This window comes from Gorilla gorilla, chromosome 23 (assembly GCF_029281585.2).
Source record: "Gorilla gorilla gorilla isolate KB3781 chromosome 23, NHGRI_mGorGor1-v2.1_pri, whole genome shotgun sequence".
NCBI lineage: Eukaryota > Metazoa > Chordata > Mammalia > Primates > Hominidae > Gorilla > Gorilla gorilla.
The window spans coordinates 21,241,833-21,258,395 of NC_086018.1; the positions used below are offsets into that span (position 1 = coordinate 21,241,833).

Below are 16,563 nucleotides of genomic sequence, written 5' to 3' on the forward strand. Positions count from 1 at the left end.
CCCAGCATTTTGGGAGGCCGAGGCGGGTGGATCACGAGGTCAGGAGTTCGAGACTCAGCCTGACCAACATGGTGAAACCCTGTTTCTACTAAAAATTATCCGGGAGTGGTGACAAGCGCCTGTAATCCCAGCTACTGAGACAGGAGAATCGTTTGACCCTGAGAGGCGGAGGTTGCAGTGAGCCAAGATAGTGCCATTGCACTCCAGCCTGGGCGACAGAGCGAGACTCCATCTCAAAAAAAAAAAAAAAAGAAAAGAAAAGGAATCTCTGCCCCCTCCTTGCTGCTGATGGCAAGACTGGCCCCTCCACCCAGTGTTTTTCCCATGACCCCCCCGCCAGCCCCGCTCAGGTGCAGCTGCCCAGCTTGTGGGAGAGCTTCCCTCCGCAGACCTTGGCTCAATCACAGGACATCAGGAGAACACACCGTCCCTGGGAAAAAGGATTCTGCCCCAGCCATCTGCCCACCTGCCTTCAGTACCCTCAGCCGTGGCGCTCGAGTGCCTCCAATGCTACCCACACACACCTGCCTTCCTGCCCCATTAATGCTCTGTCGGGCCTTGGGCACAGACTCCAAGGGGTAGGCAGTGGCTGCCCCTCCCCAAGCCAACAGCCTGAGCTCCATGGGGACCAGCCACCCTAGAGCCATAACCCTTGGACCATAACCAGCCATGCAGAGTTGGGGGCAGCAAGGGCTGGTTCCTTTTTCTCCCTCGGGCTCCTCAGGTCACAGGAAGGTCAGGCTACCAGTTTGAGCCCCCAGGGGGCCATGGTGGGGGAGTCTGGGCCATGCCCCAATAGTCTCAGGTGCTTCCTCTTTGACAACAGTCCCCAGAATCCCCATTCCCCCGCACACTGCTCCCCACCCCAGGAGTGGGTCTTCGACTCCCAGACCCACCACAGTCATTTTTCTCAGCCAGGATCTCATGACCCTCACAATAGCTGTTGTTGACATGTTGAATATTATTAACCCATTTTACAGAGGGGAAGCAAGGCTCAGAGAAAGTTTAAAAGGGACCCAAGGTCAGGGGCAGAAATGGGAGGCAGAGGGGAGGCACCCATCTCACACCCCACCCCTAGGGACTAAAGCCGTAGCCAACAGAGCAGTAGTAATCCGCGTCGTCTTCAGGCTGCACGGGACTAATGGTGAGGACACAGGCATTGTGGGCCTCATCCTTGGCTGCCGAGAATCGATCAGGGATGTCAGCAGGCCGGTGGTGATCCTCCTCTGAGCGGTAGTAGAGGAGATATCGAGGGGCACTGCCTGCCCGCTGCTGGTACCAGGACACACCGTAGTCCCTGATGGTGATGTGCTGGGGGCTGAGTGTGCAGGAGAGTTGAGCCACTTGGCCTGGGAAGACCAGCAGTGCATCCGGCTGGGCCAGGACTGTCTGGGAGACTGTGAGACACAAACCCACTCAGCCTGAGCCCCTTCCCTCCCACCCCTGCCCTGTGAAGGCTTGGTTGGACTCCATGGAGACTCCCAGTCCCAAAGGGCTCATAGCCCAGTGCTATGGGATTAGCAATGAACGGGGTGCAGGAGGCCTGGTTCTGTGTGACTTAGGGTGCCCTATCTGGACCTCCATCTCCCTTTGTGAGTGAGGGGTTTGGAGTTAGCCCCCAAGTCCCCATTAGTGCCATATCCTCAAGGATCTGTGTTCAGTTAAAGGCCCAGAGCTCAGAAGGTTGGACTAGCAGCCTCTAGGTCCCTCTGCTACCCATCCACGTTTCTCTGCAGAACTGCACCCCTCTCCCCCACTTCCCCGCCCACTTCACTTCAGCTCTTCCAAACCCTGAATACAGACTAACCACCCCAGGAACCTCCTGGGCTGTCCCACACATCAACTCAGCCTCAGGCAACTGGCTGCAGGGACCCTCTCAGGGAGGTTAGATTGCCTCAGGCCCTGTGGGGTAGGGACCAACCCACAATAGCTTCCCCTGTGAAAAACTAAGAAGGAGACCCAAAGTCAGAGTCCAGGGCTCTAGTGATCTGGTCATTCACGAATGAGAAAACCAAGGCCCACACAGGGAAGTGATTTGCCCCAGGTCAAGGGCAGAGCTGTCTGAAGCCAGGTCACCCCTCTACCTGAATACCCCTCCCAGCCAGGTGCAGTGGCTCAAGCCTGTAATCCTAGCACTTTGGGAGGCTGAGGTGGGCAGATCACCTGAGGTCAGGAGTTTGAGACCAGCCTGACCAACATGGAGAAACCTTGTCTCTACTAAAAATACAAAATTAGCCGGGCGTGGTGGCACATGCCTGTAATCCCAGCTGCTCAGGACGCTGAGGCAGGAGAATCGCTTGAACCTGGGAGGCAGAGGTGCAGTGAGCCGAGATTGCACCATTGCACTCCAGCCTGGGCAACAAGAGCAAAACTCCGTCTCAAAAAAAAAAAAAAAAAAAAATACCCCTCCCAGGACCTGCCCTACTGTCCCCATCGATTTGCCTCCTTGCAGGGGCCTTCTGGGGCCGGTACTGTTCCCCACCCCACACCCAGGTGACTGAGGCCCAGGAAAGATTCACCTGACAGGAAGGTCCCCATCAGAAGGAAGCTGAGGCACCGGCAGGCCATGGCCAGAGGCAGGGAGGCAGGCAAGGAGAAGTTCTGCAAGGCTATATGCTCCAGGTGCTTTGGGGCACAGGGCTGGGAAGGCCACTGGACCACAACAGAGCATGCAAATCAGCCTATTGACTGAGGAAGGAGGGGCGGTGACTGGGGCCCAATGGCCAAGCCTTTTCTTCCCAAATGTCAGGGTCCTGGCACCACAAGGCCTTCCAAGAATAGGAGCCCAGAAGTCCTCATGTGCAGTTATAGCAGGTGGAAATCTACTTTTTTATTGAGGTACAACTAGCATACAGTAAAGTGCATAAATCTTAAGTGCATAGCTTGATGATTTTATGTATATGTATGTATGCCCACAAGCATGCATGCATGCATGTGCGCGTGCACACACACACACACACACACACACACACAGGCACACACAGACCCCTGCAACCTCCACCCAGATCAGGATTTAGAAAATCTCGGCTGAGGGCGGTGGCTTATGCCTATAATCCCAGCACTTTGGGAGACGGAGGCAGGTGGATCACTTGAGGTCAGGAGTTCGAGACCAGCTTGGCCAACATGGTAAAACTCCATATTTTTTGTACTAAAAATACAAAAATTAGCTGGGCGTGGTGGTGCACACCTGTAGTCCCAACTACTGGAGAGGCTGAGGCAGGAAAATCGCTTGAACCCAGGAGGTGGAGGTTGCAGTAAGCCAAAATTGCTTCACTGCACTTCAGCCTGGGTGACAGAGCGAGACTCTGTCTCAAAAAAAAAAAAAAGAAAAAAGAACACCTCCATCTCCCCTGAGGGCCCCTCAGTTAATAATGACATGCACCCTCAAGGGAATCATCATTCTGACTTCTATCACCTTAGTTTGTGCCTGCTCTAGAACTTCAACTGTAAGTGGAATGATAGTGTGCCCTCTTTTGTGCCTGCTTCTTTTGTTGAACATGATGGGAGTGATCCATGTGTGTGCAGCAATATTTCATTCATGCCCATAGCTGTGTGTAATCCATTGTGTGAATGCACCGTAATCAGGTTTTCCATTCTCCTATTGTTAGATATTTGGATGCTCTCCAGTCTTTGGCCATTACAAATACAACTTCTGTGAATGTCTCTGTCGATGTCTTTTGGTGTATTGGTGCACTCATTTGTGCTGGAGAGACACCCAGGAATGGAGCTGCCAGATGGCAAGGAAAGAATACATTTAGCTTTACTAGGTCTGCCAGGGTTCCCGATGTGTTTGTAACAATCTGGTCTTCCACCAGCAGAGTAAGAGAGTTTACTGTGACTTCGCATCCTCTCCAGCACTTGACATTATCACAACCTTTAATTTGCCAGGATTCCAAGTAGCTGAGGTGGTTTTGAACTTGGGTTTGAATCCCAGCTCCTGCTTTTCTTAACTGCATGACTTCAGCCAAGTTACTTCCCCCCACTGTGCCTCGGTTTTCTCATCTGGAACATAAAGTTAAGCATAATGCCAGCCTGAGGATTGTGAAAATGCAAAGATGGGACCTATTTGCTCAGGGCTGGCCACAGTGGGTGGATTAACCATGTCATTTATTTTGTGTATTCCAATGCTGTGTAATCTGGGGCCTTGCTGACCATTGAGGGACTAACTCTCCCTGGTTACCCAGTCCCTATAGATAGTAAATAACTCTTTTTTTTTTTTTTTCTGAGACGGAGTCTCACTCTGTCGCCCAGGCTGGTGTGCAGTGGCGCAATCTTGGCTCGATGCAAGCTCCGCCTCCTGGGTTCACGCCATTCTCCTGCCTCAGCCTCCCGAGTAGCTGGGACTACAGGCGCCCGCCACTGCGCCCGGCAAATTTCTTATATTTTTAGTAGAGATGGGGTTTCACCATGTTAGCCAGGATGGTCTCGATCTCCTGACCTTGTGATCTGCCCGCCTTGGCCTCCCAAAGTGCTGGGATTACAGGTGTTAGCCACCGTGCCCAGCCAATAGTAAATAACTCTTTTTCTTTTTCTTTTTCTTTTTTTTTTTTTTGAGACAGAGTCTCACTCTGTCACCCAGGCTGGAGTGCAGTGGTGCGATCTTGGCTCACTGCAAGCTCTGCCTCCCGGGTTGACGCCATTCTCCTGCCTTAGCCTCCCGAGTAGCTGGGACGACAGGCGCCCGCCACCATGCCCGGCTAATGTTTTGTATTTTTTAGTACAGACAGGGTTTCACCGTGTTAGCCAGGATGGTCTCAATCTCCTGACCTTGTGATCCGCCCACCTCGGCCTCCCAAAGTGCTGGGATTACAGGTGTGAGCCACTGCGCCTGGTCAACTCTTTTTCTTTTTTATCAGACAGAGTCTCGTTCTGTCCCCCAGGCTGGAGTGCAAAAGCACCATCTCCACTCACTGCAACCTCTGCCTCCCGGGTTCAAGCGATTTTCCTGCCTTAGCCTCCCAAGTACCTGGGATTACAGGCATGTGCCACCAGGCCCAGCTAATTCTTTTTGTATTTTTAGTAGAGACGGGATTTCACCATGTTGGCCAAGATAATTTCGGTCTCCTGACGTCAAATGATCCACCTACTTCGGGCTCTCAAAGTGCTGGGATTACAAGCATGAGCCACCTCACCCAGCCATGATAGTAAATAACTCTTCTGAAAGCATGCTTTTCAAATGCAAGTCAACTAATCCCAACCCCCTCAACTCCCTCCTTAATCTGCTCTTATACTCCACCTGCCCTAATCTCCCCAGGGCCACGCACCAGACAACTAGGGAGAGCCCGTGCCCCAGAATCCACTTTAATTATTCAGTCCTAAGTCTGCCCAGCGTTGGAAACCACAATAGAGGCGCTTGCCCACAGTTCCTCCCTCTCCCTCTGCCTGCCCATCAACTGTGGTGCTTCCTGTGTGGCCCACCTTGGTGTACTCCCTGTTTTAGGGGAACTTTGAGTAACAAGCTATCTTTTCTTTTTCTTTTCTTTTGTTTTTTTTTTTTTTGAGACAGAGTTTCACTGTTTGTTGCCCAGGCTGGAGTGCAATGGTGCAATCTCAGCTCACTGCAACCTCCGCCTCCCAGGTTCAAGTGATTCTCCTGCCTCAGCCTCCCAAGTAGCTGGGATTACAGGCATGCACTGCCATGCCCGGCTAATTTTTTTTGTTATTTTTTTTAGTAGAGACGGGGTTCACCGTGTTGGTCGGTTTCACCATGTTGGTCAGGCTGGTCTTGATCTCCTGACCTCATGATCCGCTCGCCTTTGCCTCACAAAGTGCTGGGATTAAAGGCATGAGTCACTGCGCCTGGCCACAAACTATGTTTTCAATGGCACTTCCCCCCTGCCCCTCCCCTCCCCTCCCCTTCCCTTTCTTTTCTTTCTCTTTTCTTTTCGTTTTTCTTGAGACAGAGTCTTGCTCTGTTGCCCAGGCTGGAGTGCAGTGGCGCGATGCTCAGCTCACAACCTCTGCCCCCTGGGTTCAAGTGATTCTCTTGCCTCAGCCTCCCGCGTACCTGGGACTACAGGTGCGCATCACCATGCCCAGCTAATTTTTGTATTTTTAGTATATTTTGTATTTTTGTATATTTAGGAGACGGAGTTTCACTATGTTTACCTCGTGATCTGCCTGCCTCGGTCTCCCAAAGTGCTGGGATTACAGGCGTGAGCCACCGTGACCAGCCTTTTCTTTTTTCTTTTTTCTTTTTTTTTTTTTGAGACGGAGTGTCGCTTTTTCTTTTTTCTTTGAGACAAGGTCTCATTCTGTCACCCAAGCTGAAGTACAGCGGCTTGATCATAGTTCACTGCAGCCGTGAACTGGGCTCAAGCAGTCCTCCTGCCTTAGCCTCCCGAATAGCTAGGATTACAGGTGCATGCCACCATGCCTGGCTAATTCTTTTATTTTTGTTTAATTGATGTACTTATTTTGAGACAAAGTCTTGCTCTGTTATCCAGGCTGGAGTAGAGTGGTGTGATCATAGCTCATTTGCAGCCTCGAACTTCTGTGCTCAAGTGATCCTCCCACCTCAGGCTCTCGAGAAGCTAGGACTACAGGTGTGAGCCACCATGCCCAGCTAATTCTTTAATTTTTTTTTTTTTTTTTTTTGTAGAGACAGGGTCTTACTATGTTGCCCAGGCTGGTCTTGAATTCCCAGCCTCAAACAATCCTCCTGCTTCAGCCTCCCAAAGTGCTAGGATAACAGGTATAAGCCACCGTGCCTCACAAGAGTGCACCATTTTAATCGGTTTTATTATTATTCAAGTAACGTAAGGCTAACATCAGAAAATAATTGTGACACTGGGCACGGTGTCTCACGCCTGTTATCCTAGCACTTTGAGATGCCAAGGCAGGAAAATCGTTTGAGGCCAGCAGTTTGAGACCAGCCTGAACAACGGAGCAAGACCCTGTCTCTACAAAAAATTTTTTTTAATTGGCCAGGCGTGGTGGCTCACACCTGTAGTTTTAGCTACTTGGGAGCCTGAGGTGGGAGGATCACTTGAGCACAGGAGTTTGAGGCTGCAGTGAGCCATGTTTGTGCCACTGCACTCCAGCCTGGATGAGAGTGAGACTCTGTCTCAAAAAATAATAATAAGGCTGGGCGCAGTGGCTTATGCCTATAATTTCAGCACTTTGGGAGGCGGAGGCGGGGGGATCGCTTGAGCTCAGGAATTTGAGACCAGCCTGGTCAACAGGGTAAAACCCTGTCTCTACGAAAAATACAAAAAATTAGCCAGGCGTGGTGGTGTGCACTTCTAATCACAGCTACTAGGGAGGCTGAGGCGGAAGAATCGCTTGAACCTGGGAGGCTGCAGTGAGCTGAGATCGTGCCACTGCACTACAACCTGGGCGACAGAGTGAGACTCTCAAAACAAAACAAAAACAAACAAACAAACAAAACATGGGCGGGGCTAGGTGGCCCATGCCTATGATCCCAGCACTTTGGGAGGCTGAGGTGGGCAGATCACAAGGTCAGGAGTTCGAGACCAGCCTGGCCAATGTGGTGAAACCCTGTCTCTACTAAAGATACAAACAAAATTAGCTGGGCATGGTAGCGGGCGCCTGTAATCCCAGCTACTCAGGAGGCTGAGGCAGGAGAATCACTTGAACCTGGGAGGCGGAGGTTGCAGTGAGCCAAGATCGTGCCATTGCACTCCAGCCTGGGCGACAAGAATGAAACTGTCTCAAAAAAGAAAAAAAAAAAACAAAAAAAACATGGAGCACTTTTTCCCAGGACAGAACCATATCTGGGAATCCACGTCCCACAGAACACAGCTCAGGAGACTGTAAGTGTGGAGCCTCCAGTGCCTGAAGCCAGAATCTGGAAGGAAAGGCCACTCCAGGCCTGGAGCCTCAGCTCTGGTAGTCACCATCTGCCATCCAAGGATCTCCTCTTCAGTGCCACCAAGGAGGGAATCAAGAGACTGTATCTTGACTGTCATGGAGATACCCTGAGGAGGTGTCAAGAATGGAGTGGGACCTGGGAAGGGGCTATGTAGCCTCCCCAAGGGAAGTCCGGAGGCTGTGAGTTAAAAAAAGGGCACTGTTTTTTGTCTTTTTTTTTAGTCAAGGTCTCACCGTGTCACCCAGGCTGAAGCGTAGTCGTGTGATTTTAATTAATTTCTGCCTTGAACTGGGCTCAAGTGATCTTCCCGCCTCAGCCTCCCGAGGAGCTGGGACTACAGGTGTGAGCCACCACGCCCAGCTAATGTTTTTATTTTTACAGAGATGAGGCCTTGCTATGTTGCCCAGGCTGGGCAGATCCTCGGCCTCCCAAAGTGTTGGGATTACAGGCATGAGCCACTGCGCCTGGCCATCTCATGTTTAAATAAGCTTGGGAAGTGCTGCCTGTTTCTGCAATACTGATTGGAGTGCTTGCTCCATCACGGTGCTGAGCACAGAGACAGCTCTTTAAAATTTATCACACTTAATCGTCACCACAGCCCTGCTAAGTCATGGGTCATACCCCCCTTTTACAGATGGAAACACCAAGGCAGTCCAAAGGAAAGTGCTTATCCAGAGCCAGAGTCTGACAATGGCAGGCTTCATGGAAGACTCAGATTTCCTCCACCCTCACTGTCCAGAACTCTGCCTGCAAAAGGCAGGACACAGCTGAATCATGGGGGCTGGAAGCACTTCTAAAACCTTGGGGGTAAGGGAGCTGGGGAAAGGGAGTTGTTGCTCCAGGCATCCACCTGGTGCCCTGGCTGGAAAGGTCTGGTGGGGGTCATGGGGTAAGGGCAGGAGACAGAAGTGGAGAGACAGAGACAGAGACAGAGGGGAGGCAGTAAGCAGGAAGGAAAGGGAAAGGATAATGAAAAGAGACATGAGAAAAAAAGTCAAAGGAAGGATGAACACGGAGAGGCAAAAAAAACAATGTGAGGCCGGGACCAGCGGCTTGCACCTGTAATCCCAGCACTTTGGGAGGCCAAGGTAAGAGGATTGCTTGACCCCAAGAGTTCAAGACCAGTCTAGGCAACATAGTGAGACTCCATCTCTACAAAATTAAAAAGAAAAACATTTCAACAGGCATGGTGGCATGCACCTGTAGACCCAGCTACTCAGGAGGCTGAAGTGGGAGGATTGCTTGAGCCCGGCAGGCCAAAGCTGCAGTGAGCTGTGATTGTGCCACTGCACTGCAGCCTGGGCAACAGAGTAAGACCCTGTTTCAAAAAAAAGAGAACAGAAAAGAAAGAAAAGAAGAAAGGAAGGAAGGAAAAGAAAGAGAGAAAGAGAGAAAAGGAAGGAAGGAAGGAGGGAAGGAAGGAGGGCAAAAGAGCGAAAGAGCAAAAGAGCAAGAAAGCAAGCCAGCCAGCCGGACGCAGTGGCTCACGCCTGTAATCCCAGCACTTTGGGAGGCCGAGGGGGCGGGGGGGGGGGGCGGATCACCTGAGGTCAGGAGTTCGAGACCAGCCTGGCCAACATGGAGAAACCCTGTCTCTACTAAAAATACAAAGTTAGCCAGGTGTGGTGGCACATGCCTGTAATCCCAGCTACTTGGGACGCTGGGGCAGGAGAATCGCTTGAACCCGGGAGGCGGAGGTTGCGGTGAGCTGAGATTGCACCATTGTACTCCAGCCTGGGCAACAAGAGCAAAACTCTGTCAAAAAAAGAAAGGAAGGAAGGAAGGGAGGGAGGGAGAGAGGAAGGGAAGAAGAGAAAGGAAAAAAGGGAAAGGAGGGAGGGGAGGGGAGGGGAGAGGAGGGGAGGGGAGAGAGAATGTGAAGCCTAGACAGAAAAGGAAGACAGAGAGGAGGGGAACAAGAAGGGGAGAGACTGGGAGAAGCAGACAAATACAAAAGACACGAAATGGCCGAAATGGCCGGGCACAGTGGCTCATTCCTATAATCGCAGCACTTTGAGAAGCTGAGGCAGGTGGATCACCTGAGGTCAGGAGTTCGAGACTAGCCTGGCCTTCCTTATGTCTACTAAAAATACAAAAAATTAGCCAGGGGTGGTGGCTGGCGCCTGTAATACCAGCTACTCCGGAGGCTGAGGCAGGAGAATCGCTTGAACCCGAGAGGCGGAGGTTGCAGTGAGCCGAGATTGTGCCACTGCACTGCAGCATGGCTGACAGAGCGAGACTCATTCTCAAAAAAAAATAAATAAATAGGTCAGGCTTGGTGGCTCAGCACTTTGGGAGGCCAAGATGGGCGGATCATTTGAGGTCAGGAGTTCGAGACCAATCTGACCAATATGGTGAAACTCCATCTCTATTAAAAATACAAAAAAAGGCTGGGCGCAGGATTACAGTGTAATCCTGTAATCCCAGCACTTTGGGAGGCCGAGGCGGGCAGATCACGAGGTCAGGAGATTGAGACCATCCTGGCTAACATGGTGTAACCCTGTCTCTACTAAAAATACAAAAAAAATTAGCTGGGCGTGGTGGCGAGCAACTGTAGTCCCAGCTACTCAGGAGGCTGAGGCAGGAGAAAGGCGTGAACCCGGGAGGTGGAGCTTGCAGTGAGCCGAGATCACACCACTGCACTCCAGCCTGGGCGAGACAGCGAGACTCCGTCTCAAAAAAAAACAAAAAAAAAAAACAAAACTAGCCAGGTGTAGTGGTGCACACCTGTAGTCCCAGTTACTCGGGAGGCTGAGGCAGGAGAATCGCTTGAACTCGGGAGGCGGAGGTTGCAGTGAGCCGAGATCGTACCACTGCATTCTAGCGTGGGTGACAGGGAGACTCCATCTCAAAAAATAAAAATTAAAAAAACACCAATAATAATAATAATTAATAAACTTAATAAATAAATAAAGGACGGGAAATGACGGTGAGAACCGGTGTGAGGGACTAGCTAGTGGCCAGTGCTAACAAGGAGGTGCTTGTGACCTGCTATGGACCTGGAAGCGACTAGGGCTGAGTACAAAGGGGGCAAAGGAATTTGGGGGTGATGGAAATGTTCTGTATCTTGACTGTGGTGGTGGTTATATGAGAGTTGGCATAACTTTAAAACACCAGAAAGGGTGAACTTTACTGTACAAGTGGTTCACAACTGCAATCCCAGCACTTGTGGGAGGCTGGGGCTGGAGAATTGCTTGAGCCAAGTTCGAGACCAGCCTGGGCAACATAGGGAAACTGTCTCTAAAAAAAAATCAATCCCAATGATGGCATTCCCCGCCTCAGGGAATGCCAGCCCCCACTTCTTCTGTCACCCCTCCCCCATGGGCCCCGTTAACGGATACAGGGAGGAAGGCATTTCCTGCCTAGATGTCTCCACCCCCACTGCCATGGAGACCAGCTTGGAAGCTTAGGGGAGCTGCTGTGGCCCAGGGCTCAGTGGGGAGGAAGAGGAGGCCAGGAGTCTTGGACTAGCTGCAGGGTTTGAGCTAGGCTGAAGCAGCAGAACCACAGAGGTGGCTGAGCAGGGGCCTGGCCCTGGGACCCAGCCATCCACACTCACACATCCACTTCTCCCTCCAGAGCCCGGCCCTGAAGCAGGTCTCTGCTCCAGGCCTTTCCTTAGTTGGGGAATCGAGAGTTGGGGGATCAAAGCCCCCCACATCTCCCTCACCCGCTGCAGCTATGTTTATCAAGGTGATGTTTGGGGGTAAGTGGGGTCCCCTGTCTTGGTAGGCGGATAGGGGGATGAGCACACTCAGAGGCGTGCTTCCTTCCGCCCTTGCGGTGGGTGGGGAGGGAATGGCGGGAAGGGGGGTGGTGCACATGGCGGGGGTCGGGGAAGCGGCTCTGTGAGGAGGCAAAGCCAGCACCTGGAGCGAGTCCCTTAAAGGGAAAACCCGAGCTGAGTCCTGCTCATTCACAAGGGTTCCTCTCGGCCAGAGACCGCCGCATTACCCTGGAGCAGGTTTTTAAACCGCACAATCTCTTCGCCATTCAATCCGTGATCCTCAAGCTTCAGCGTGCATCAGACACATGAAACTCTAGCCACAGTTGCAGGTTCCCCGTCCCTCTGGCTGGAGGCGGGTCGGCCCTGTGCGGTAGCGGAAGGGAAGAGAGGAGCCGGTGGGTGCGGAGGGCGGGGACTGGCTGGGTCCCGTGGGGGCGGGGCCCGGGAGGAGGCTGGGCTGGCGCGCACTTCGTGCTTTGCAGGACTCAAGAGACCAACACTTGGGAGTCACCACACATGGGAGAAATGTCACCACACATGGGAGATGGATGGAGGGTTCTCCAAGGCAGTTTAAGCAACAGATGTCGGAGCTGTTATGCCCGGGGCACAGTCCTAGCCCATAGGCCCAGTCGCAGCTCTGGGAAAGGGAGAGATGGGAGGGAGAGACAGAGGACCCCAGATTTGGAGGAAGGTTAAGAGATCTCACATGCTCACCTTTGCCCCTCCCCCACAGCCGGCTGCTCGGTGCTGGTGAACACCTCTTGCAGGCTGGTGAACCTCACCGCCCACCTGAGGCAGAAAGCAGGGTTGCCCCCAGATGGTGAGGAGACAGGGAGGAGAAGGAGGGGCTGAGGGGTCCCAGGCAGGGGTGCCAGCCCTGCCCAGCCTCTCTCCATGTCCTCCCAGCGACCATTGCTCTCCTGGCTGAGGACGGCAACCTAGTGAGCCTGGAGGAGGACCTGAAGGAAGGGGCTTCCCGGGCCCAAACCATGGGCAACTCCCTGCTGAAGGAGCGAGCCATATATGTCCTCGTTCGGATCATCAGTAAGGTGGCCCAGGTTTCTCTCCCCTGCAGCTATGGTAGAATGTAAGAGGGGGGCATAGCAGACCATAGACCACCCAAGGCCCTGTCCAGCCTCCCACCTCGGCTGGGGACCTAGCCCCAATCCATCCCTACCCAATGCTCTGCTCCCAGCCTGGACTAGCAAACAGTTCCAGAGTGAGAGGCAGAGTAGGGACCATTAGGCCAGTCAGGTGTCCTTCACCCTCTCTCCACATGCCACAGAGGGAGAGGACATGGCCTCCACCCGCTATGAGTCCCTATTGGAAAACCTGGATGACCATTACCCAGAGCTGGCACGTGAGTGTCAGGGTACAGCCCAGGGGGAGGGCACACCTTCTCCCTAACCCCTACCAACAGGACTTCCTGGGCCTTCCAGAGGAACTGCGCAGGCTGTCAGGCCTCTCCTCTGCGGGCCACAACTGGAGGAAGCGCATGGGCACTCGGCGAGGCCGCCATGAGCAAAGCCCCACTTCAAGGCCCAGAAAGGTGAGCTCCCTGCCACCCAGGAGTTGCTAGCTGGGGCAGGGAGCCAGGTACAGAGCAGATTTGGACATCCACAGAGACACCCAGAGTGGGACCCCTTCCTGCGAGACAGACACATATGATGAGGGGCAGACTCTCAACACCAACTCCACGCACATATACCCCCAGATGGAACACATTGTACCCTGAGACAGGTCCCCACCACCCCACTGGAGTGCCAGCGCACTAAGGGCCGGAATGTCCTCAGGCTTCACAGATGTGGCATATGGGCTGGCACACACTAGGAGCTCAGTGCACAACTGCTGGATGAACTCAATGAAGGCGGCAGCATGGTGTGTGATGGCACGGCCCACACTGGGTTTGAAGGGCTTGTTCTTCCATTCTGGCAGGCTTGGGGACCTGGCACACTACTGCCAACTAGCCAAGTTGGACTCAGACCCAGGGGGGTTAGCCATGACCTCTGCCCTGTGTGATCAGGTGCAAACAGACAACAACCCAGCAGGACTCCTCTTGCAGAATCTGGAATTGCTGAGAAGTTGCATCAGCAAGAGGGGCAAGGTCAGACAGGATTTGAGGCCGCCGGGGGCACCTAAGCTGTGGGTGCAGAGAATGGGGTGCAGAGGCAGAGACAAGAAGGGTAGAGGTGGCAGGTATCCCTGATAAGGGGGAGACCATGGGTTCATCCTGGGATTCCACCCTCAGAGTCAGATGCCCTTGGGATCACCGACTAATGCCTCTCCACCACACTCTGGACTGCCCAAGGAATCTGTCCTGTGCTACCCACAGTGCAGATTGCAACAGGGCTCCTCCTCCCCACCCAGGGCCCTGATTAAGGGGATGGATTGCACACTGTACTGAGACATCCATCCTGACCCCACCTCATCAGCCAGGGAGCTCCCTGAAGACAGGCCATCGAGAGAGGCACACAACAGGCTGTGGTCTAAAATAAACTTTTAATTGCACATTTGTGTCTTGGGTTATCTGTGGGGTGAGAAACCTCCTCACTTCCAATCCCAGCTATCTGGGTACAATCTGGTGTTGTGGTCTGGCTGTCGGTGAGGGGTAGAGGTGGGTGCAGGACTGGCCCCCGAGTCTGCACCAACCTCTTCAGGGCAGGGAGCTCAGACCTGGGAAGGGAGGGGCAGCACAGGCTGGTGGTCAGCCTGCAGGTGCAAGAGGAGGGTTGGCCTCTCCCCCTCCCCGCCTGAGTCGGGGTCCACTCACTCACCATGGTTGTACTTGCACTGCTTCAGGGCCTCGCTGAAGCCCTCACACAGGGACAGGTCACTCTGAGTGGTGGAACAGTCCAGGAACTGCCTGATCTCGTAGGCGCAGGGCCCCATCTGCAGGGGCTGGGGGGCAGCGGGGGTGGGGGCCTGGGGGTACAGTGCAAGAGGCTGCAGGATCAGCTTGGAGTTGGCACCTGGAGGTGCGTTTCAAAGCTGGGGCCACCTGCCCCTCCCCACATCCCCAGCCTGGGTGTCCCAAGGGTCCTAGGCAGGCTGAGTGATCCAGCAGCAGAGGCGGCTACAGACAGCATGTTTCTGCTGCCTTTTTTTTTTTTTTTGAGACAGTCTCACTCTGTCACCTAGAGTGGAGTGCAGCGGCGCAGTCTCGGCTCACTGCAACCTCTGCCTCCCGGGTTCAAGTGGTTGTCCTGCCTCAGCCTCCCACGTAGCTGGGGCTACAGGCGCCCGCCACCATGCCCAACAAATTTTTGTATTTTTAGTAGAGAGGGGGTTTCACTATGTTGGCCAGGCTGGTATCGAACTCCTGAACTCATGATCCACCCGCCTTGGCCCCCCAAAGTGCTGGGATTACAGGCATGAGCCACTGCGCCTGGCCTCTGCTGCCTTCTAATGGGCACTTTGGGCGGGTGCAGGGGAGGGAGGAGAAGGCTCTAGGAAAGCCCAGTACTCTGCCTGTACTCTCAGAGTATAAGCCCCACCCCCACAAGTTCTAGCACCTTCCTGGCTCAGCTACACTAATCCTCATGACCCCTGACCTAGCCACAAAGCCACATTTGGCTTACGGCGGGTGGGGTTCCTAGCAGGGGAAAGGTCATCAGGGAAGTGGCTCCCCTTCACCCTTGCGCCCAGCGGCCACAGTGCCCAGACCTGGGTGTGGGGAGAACAGGGGCTCAGGAAATCCAACATCCCTCCCCTCTGCTAGGGTGAGGTGACCTTGGGCGAGTCTCTGAGCCCTTAGGGCCTGGGTTTCCCATCTTTAAAGGGCTGGTTGGTGTCTCTCCCTGGGAGCTTAGGGACCCTGGCCTCAAGGGAGAGGCTGGGAAGCCTGCCTCTAAGTGACAGTGAACTCAAGACCAGTGGACTAGGACCCTTCCCGGGCAGAGTCCTGGGCTGAAGCAATGGTGAATACACGCGGACACTCCTCACTGGACACTTGGGCAGCTCCCTGTGTGGCCTCGAGATAATCCTGCCTCAGTTTCTCTTGGACCCGCTGCTCACCTGCTGGACAGCAGGCTGGGAGGGCTCCGAGCTCCCCCCGCTGAAGGCTCCGGTCAGGGCGCTGCCCATGACGTGTCCCACAGCTGAGCCCACGGCTACCCCTGCGGCCGTGGTCGCCATCTGAGCCATGAGCCCCGGCTGGCCCGAAGGGGCGGGGGCTGGGGCGGCTGCCGAGGGCGGTGGGTGCGCAGGCGGGTGGGCAGAGGGCGCGGCGTGGCGGCTGCCGGGGTGGGAGGAAGCAGGGTTAATCCTGGCCAGACCCCAGGCTGGAGGGCTGCAGCTCCTGGAAACGACCCCCGGAGAGATGGACGACCCACGTCTCCACACGTGGGTGCTGCACCCCCACCCCTCCCCCCATCAAGATGGCGCAGCAGCAGCCAAGGTCACTCTGCGGACGCCCTTAGGGGAGTGCCCACGCTTCCCTAACCCCCTCCCCACAGGGCCCTTGTCCCCCTCACACCTGGCTGGCCGGGAGGCCGCGCTGCGGCTCCCCCGAGGCATGGTGGCGGCGGTGGGACCCCGGCGACCTTAGAGACGGCGGCAGCGGTGCTGTCGCGGGGACAAATGCCGCAGCGCTTGTCACAGCCGGCGCAAAAAAGGCGGGGCCCCGGGCGGGGCCTCAGGAACACGCCCCCAGCGGGAGGCGGCCCCCAACCCTATCCCCCTTCTCCCTTCCTCCGGACCTCTCCCTTCCAGCAGCTCCGGGTCTCGGCTGGAAATGGGACCCTGCTCCCTCCCTGCGCCTGGCAGGCTGTGCGGGTTCTGGGGACAGGGGCCAGTGTCGCAAAGCGCCGAGGGCTTAAGGAGGGCGACAGTTCCTTCTGTTAGGACCACCGCAGAGGGCAGGGAGCGGAGTTGGGGGTTGTTGCGAGCCCTGGAGGGGAGAGGAGACGGGGAGGCGACGGGATGGGGCCAGCCGGGAAGGGGACGCGAGGCTCCAGGCTGGACTCCGCTCTCTGCCCCCTCCCGGACTCAGCTGTCTGTCCCC

At 54.6% G+C, this 16,563-nt stretch overlaps 3 protein-coding genes across 19 annotated transcripts; 1 reads left to right on the plus strand and 2 right to left on the minus strand.

The window, feature by feature from the left end:
* Nucleotides 1–941: 941 nt before the first annotated feature.
* Nucleotides 942–1,407, minus strand: VPREB3 (V-set pre-B cell surrogate light chain 3; the record flags this gene model as incomplete). The annotated part of the gene is made up of 1 exon (XM_004063150.4): nucleotides 942–1,407. A coding segment is annotated over one exon (333 nt), but the record flags the coding sequence as incomplete, so codon positions are not given.
* A 9,775-nt stretch (nucleotides 1,408–11,182) lies between these two features.
* Nucleotides 11,183–14,069, plus strand: C23H22orf15 (chromosome 23 C22orf15 homolog). Of its 14 annotated transcripts, none has more exons than XR_008675152.2 (7): nucleotides 11,183–11,540; nucleotides 12,295–12,381; nucleotides 12,447–12,605; nucleotides 12,847–12,921; nucleotides 13,001–13,110; nucleotides 13,497–13,665; nucleotides 13,929–14,069. XR_008675152.2 is itself a non-coding variant. In XM_055375119.2 (7 exons), the coding sequence occupies exons 1-7, from the start codon at nucleotides 11,516–11,518 to the stop codon at nucleotides 13,938–13,940; spliced, it is 642 nt and encodes a 213-aa protein (XP_055231094.1). In that variant the 5' UTR covers nucleotides 11,183–11,515; the 3' UTR covers nucleotides 13,941–14,069. The 14 variants fall into 14 exon arrangements, 12 of the variants coding, with proteins under 12 accessions (XP_055231094.1, XP_018873826.2, XP_018873828.2 ...); XR_008675153.2 differs by having other exon boundaries at nucleotides 12,468–12,605; XM_055375119.2 differs by having other exon boundaries at nucleotides 12,447–12,610.
* CHCHD10 (coiled-coil-helix-coiled-coil-helix domain containing 10) lies at nucleotides 14,042–16,544 on the minus strand. 4 transcript variants are annotated; one of them, XM_063704623.1, is made up of 4 exons: nucleotides 16,036–16,544; nucleotides 15,576–15,795; nucleotides 14,336–14,504; nucleotides 14,042–14,234 (listed from the first exon to the last, which is right to left on the minus strand). In XM_063704623.1, the coding sequence occupies exons 1-4, from the start codon at nucleotides 16,074–16,076 to the stop codon at nucleotides 14,215–14,217; spliced, it is 450 nt and encodes a 149-aa protein (XP_063560693.1). In that variant the 5' UTR covers nucleotides 16,077–16,544; the 3' UTR covers nucleotides 14,042–14,214. The 4 variants fall into 4 exon arrangements, with proteins under 4 accessions (XP_063560693.1, XP_063560692.1, XP_018873832.1 ...); XM_063704622.1 differs by having other exon boundaries at nucleotides 15,576–15,858; nucleotides 16,036–16,187; XM_019018287.4 differs by having other exon boundaries at nucleotides 14,336–14,483; nucleotides 15,576–15,858; nucleotides 16,036–16,186.
* Nucleotides 16,545–16,563: the final 19 nt, after the last annotated feature.

Excerpts from the sequence above, each read along its gene's own strand:
- C23H22orf15 (XM_055375119.2), top strand. The coding sequence starts at position 11,516 with ATGTTTATCAAGGTGATGTTTGGGG. Across the intron at positions 11,541-12,294 it reads TATCAAGGTGATGTTTGGGG|CCGGCTGCTCGGTGCTGGTG; the intron begins GTAAGTGGGGTC and ends CCTCCCCCACAG. Across the intron at positions 12,922-13,000 it reads CCATTACCCAGAGCTGGCAC|AGGAACTGCGCAGGCTGTCA; the intron begins GTGAGTGTCAGG and ends TGGGCCTTCCAG.
- CHCHD10 (XM_063704622.1), bottom strand. The coding sequence starts at position 16,076 with ATGCCTCGGGGGAGCCGCAGCGCGGCCTCCCGGCCAGCCAG. Across the intron at positions 15,859-16,035 it reads GCGGCCTCCCGGCCAGCCAG|GAGCTGCAGCCCTCCAGCCT; the intron begins GTGTGAGGGGGA and ends GGTCGTTTCCAG. Across the intron at positions 14,505-15,575 it reads CCCAGCCTGCTGTCCAGCAG|CCTCTTGCACTGTACCCCCA; the intron begins GTGAGCAGCGGG and ends CTGATCCTGCAG.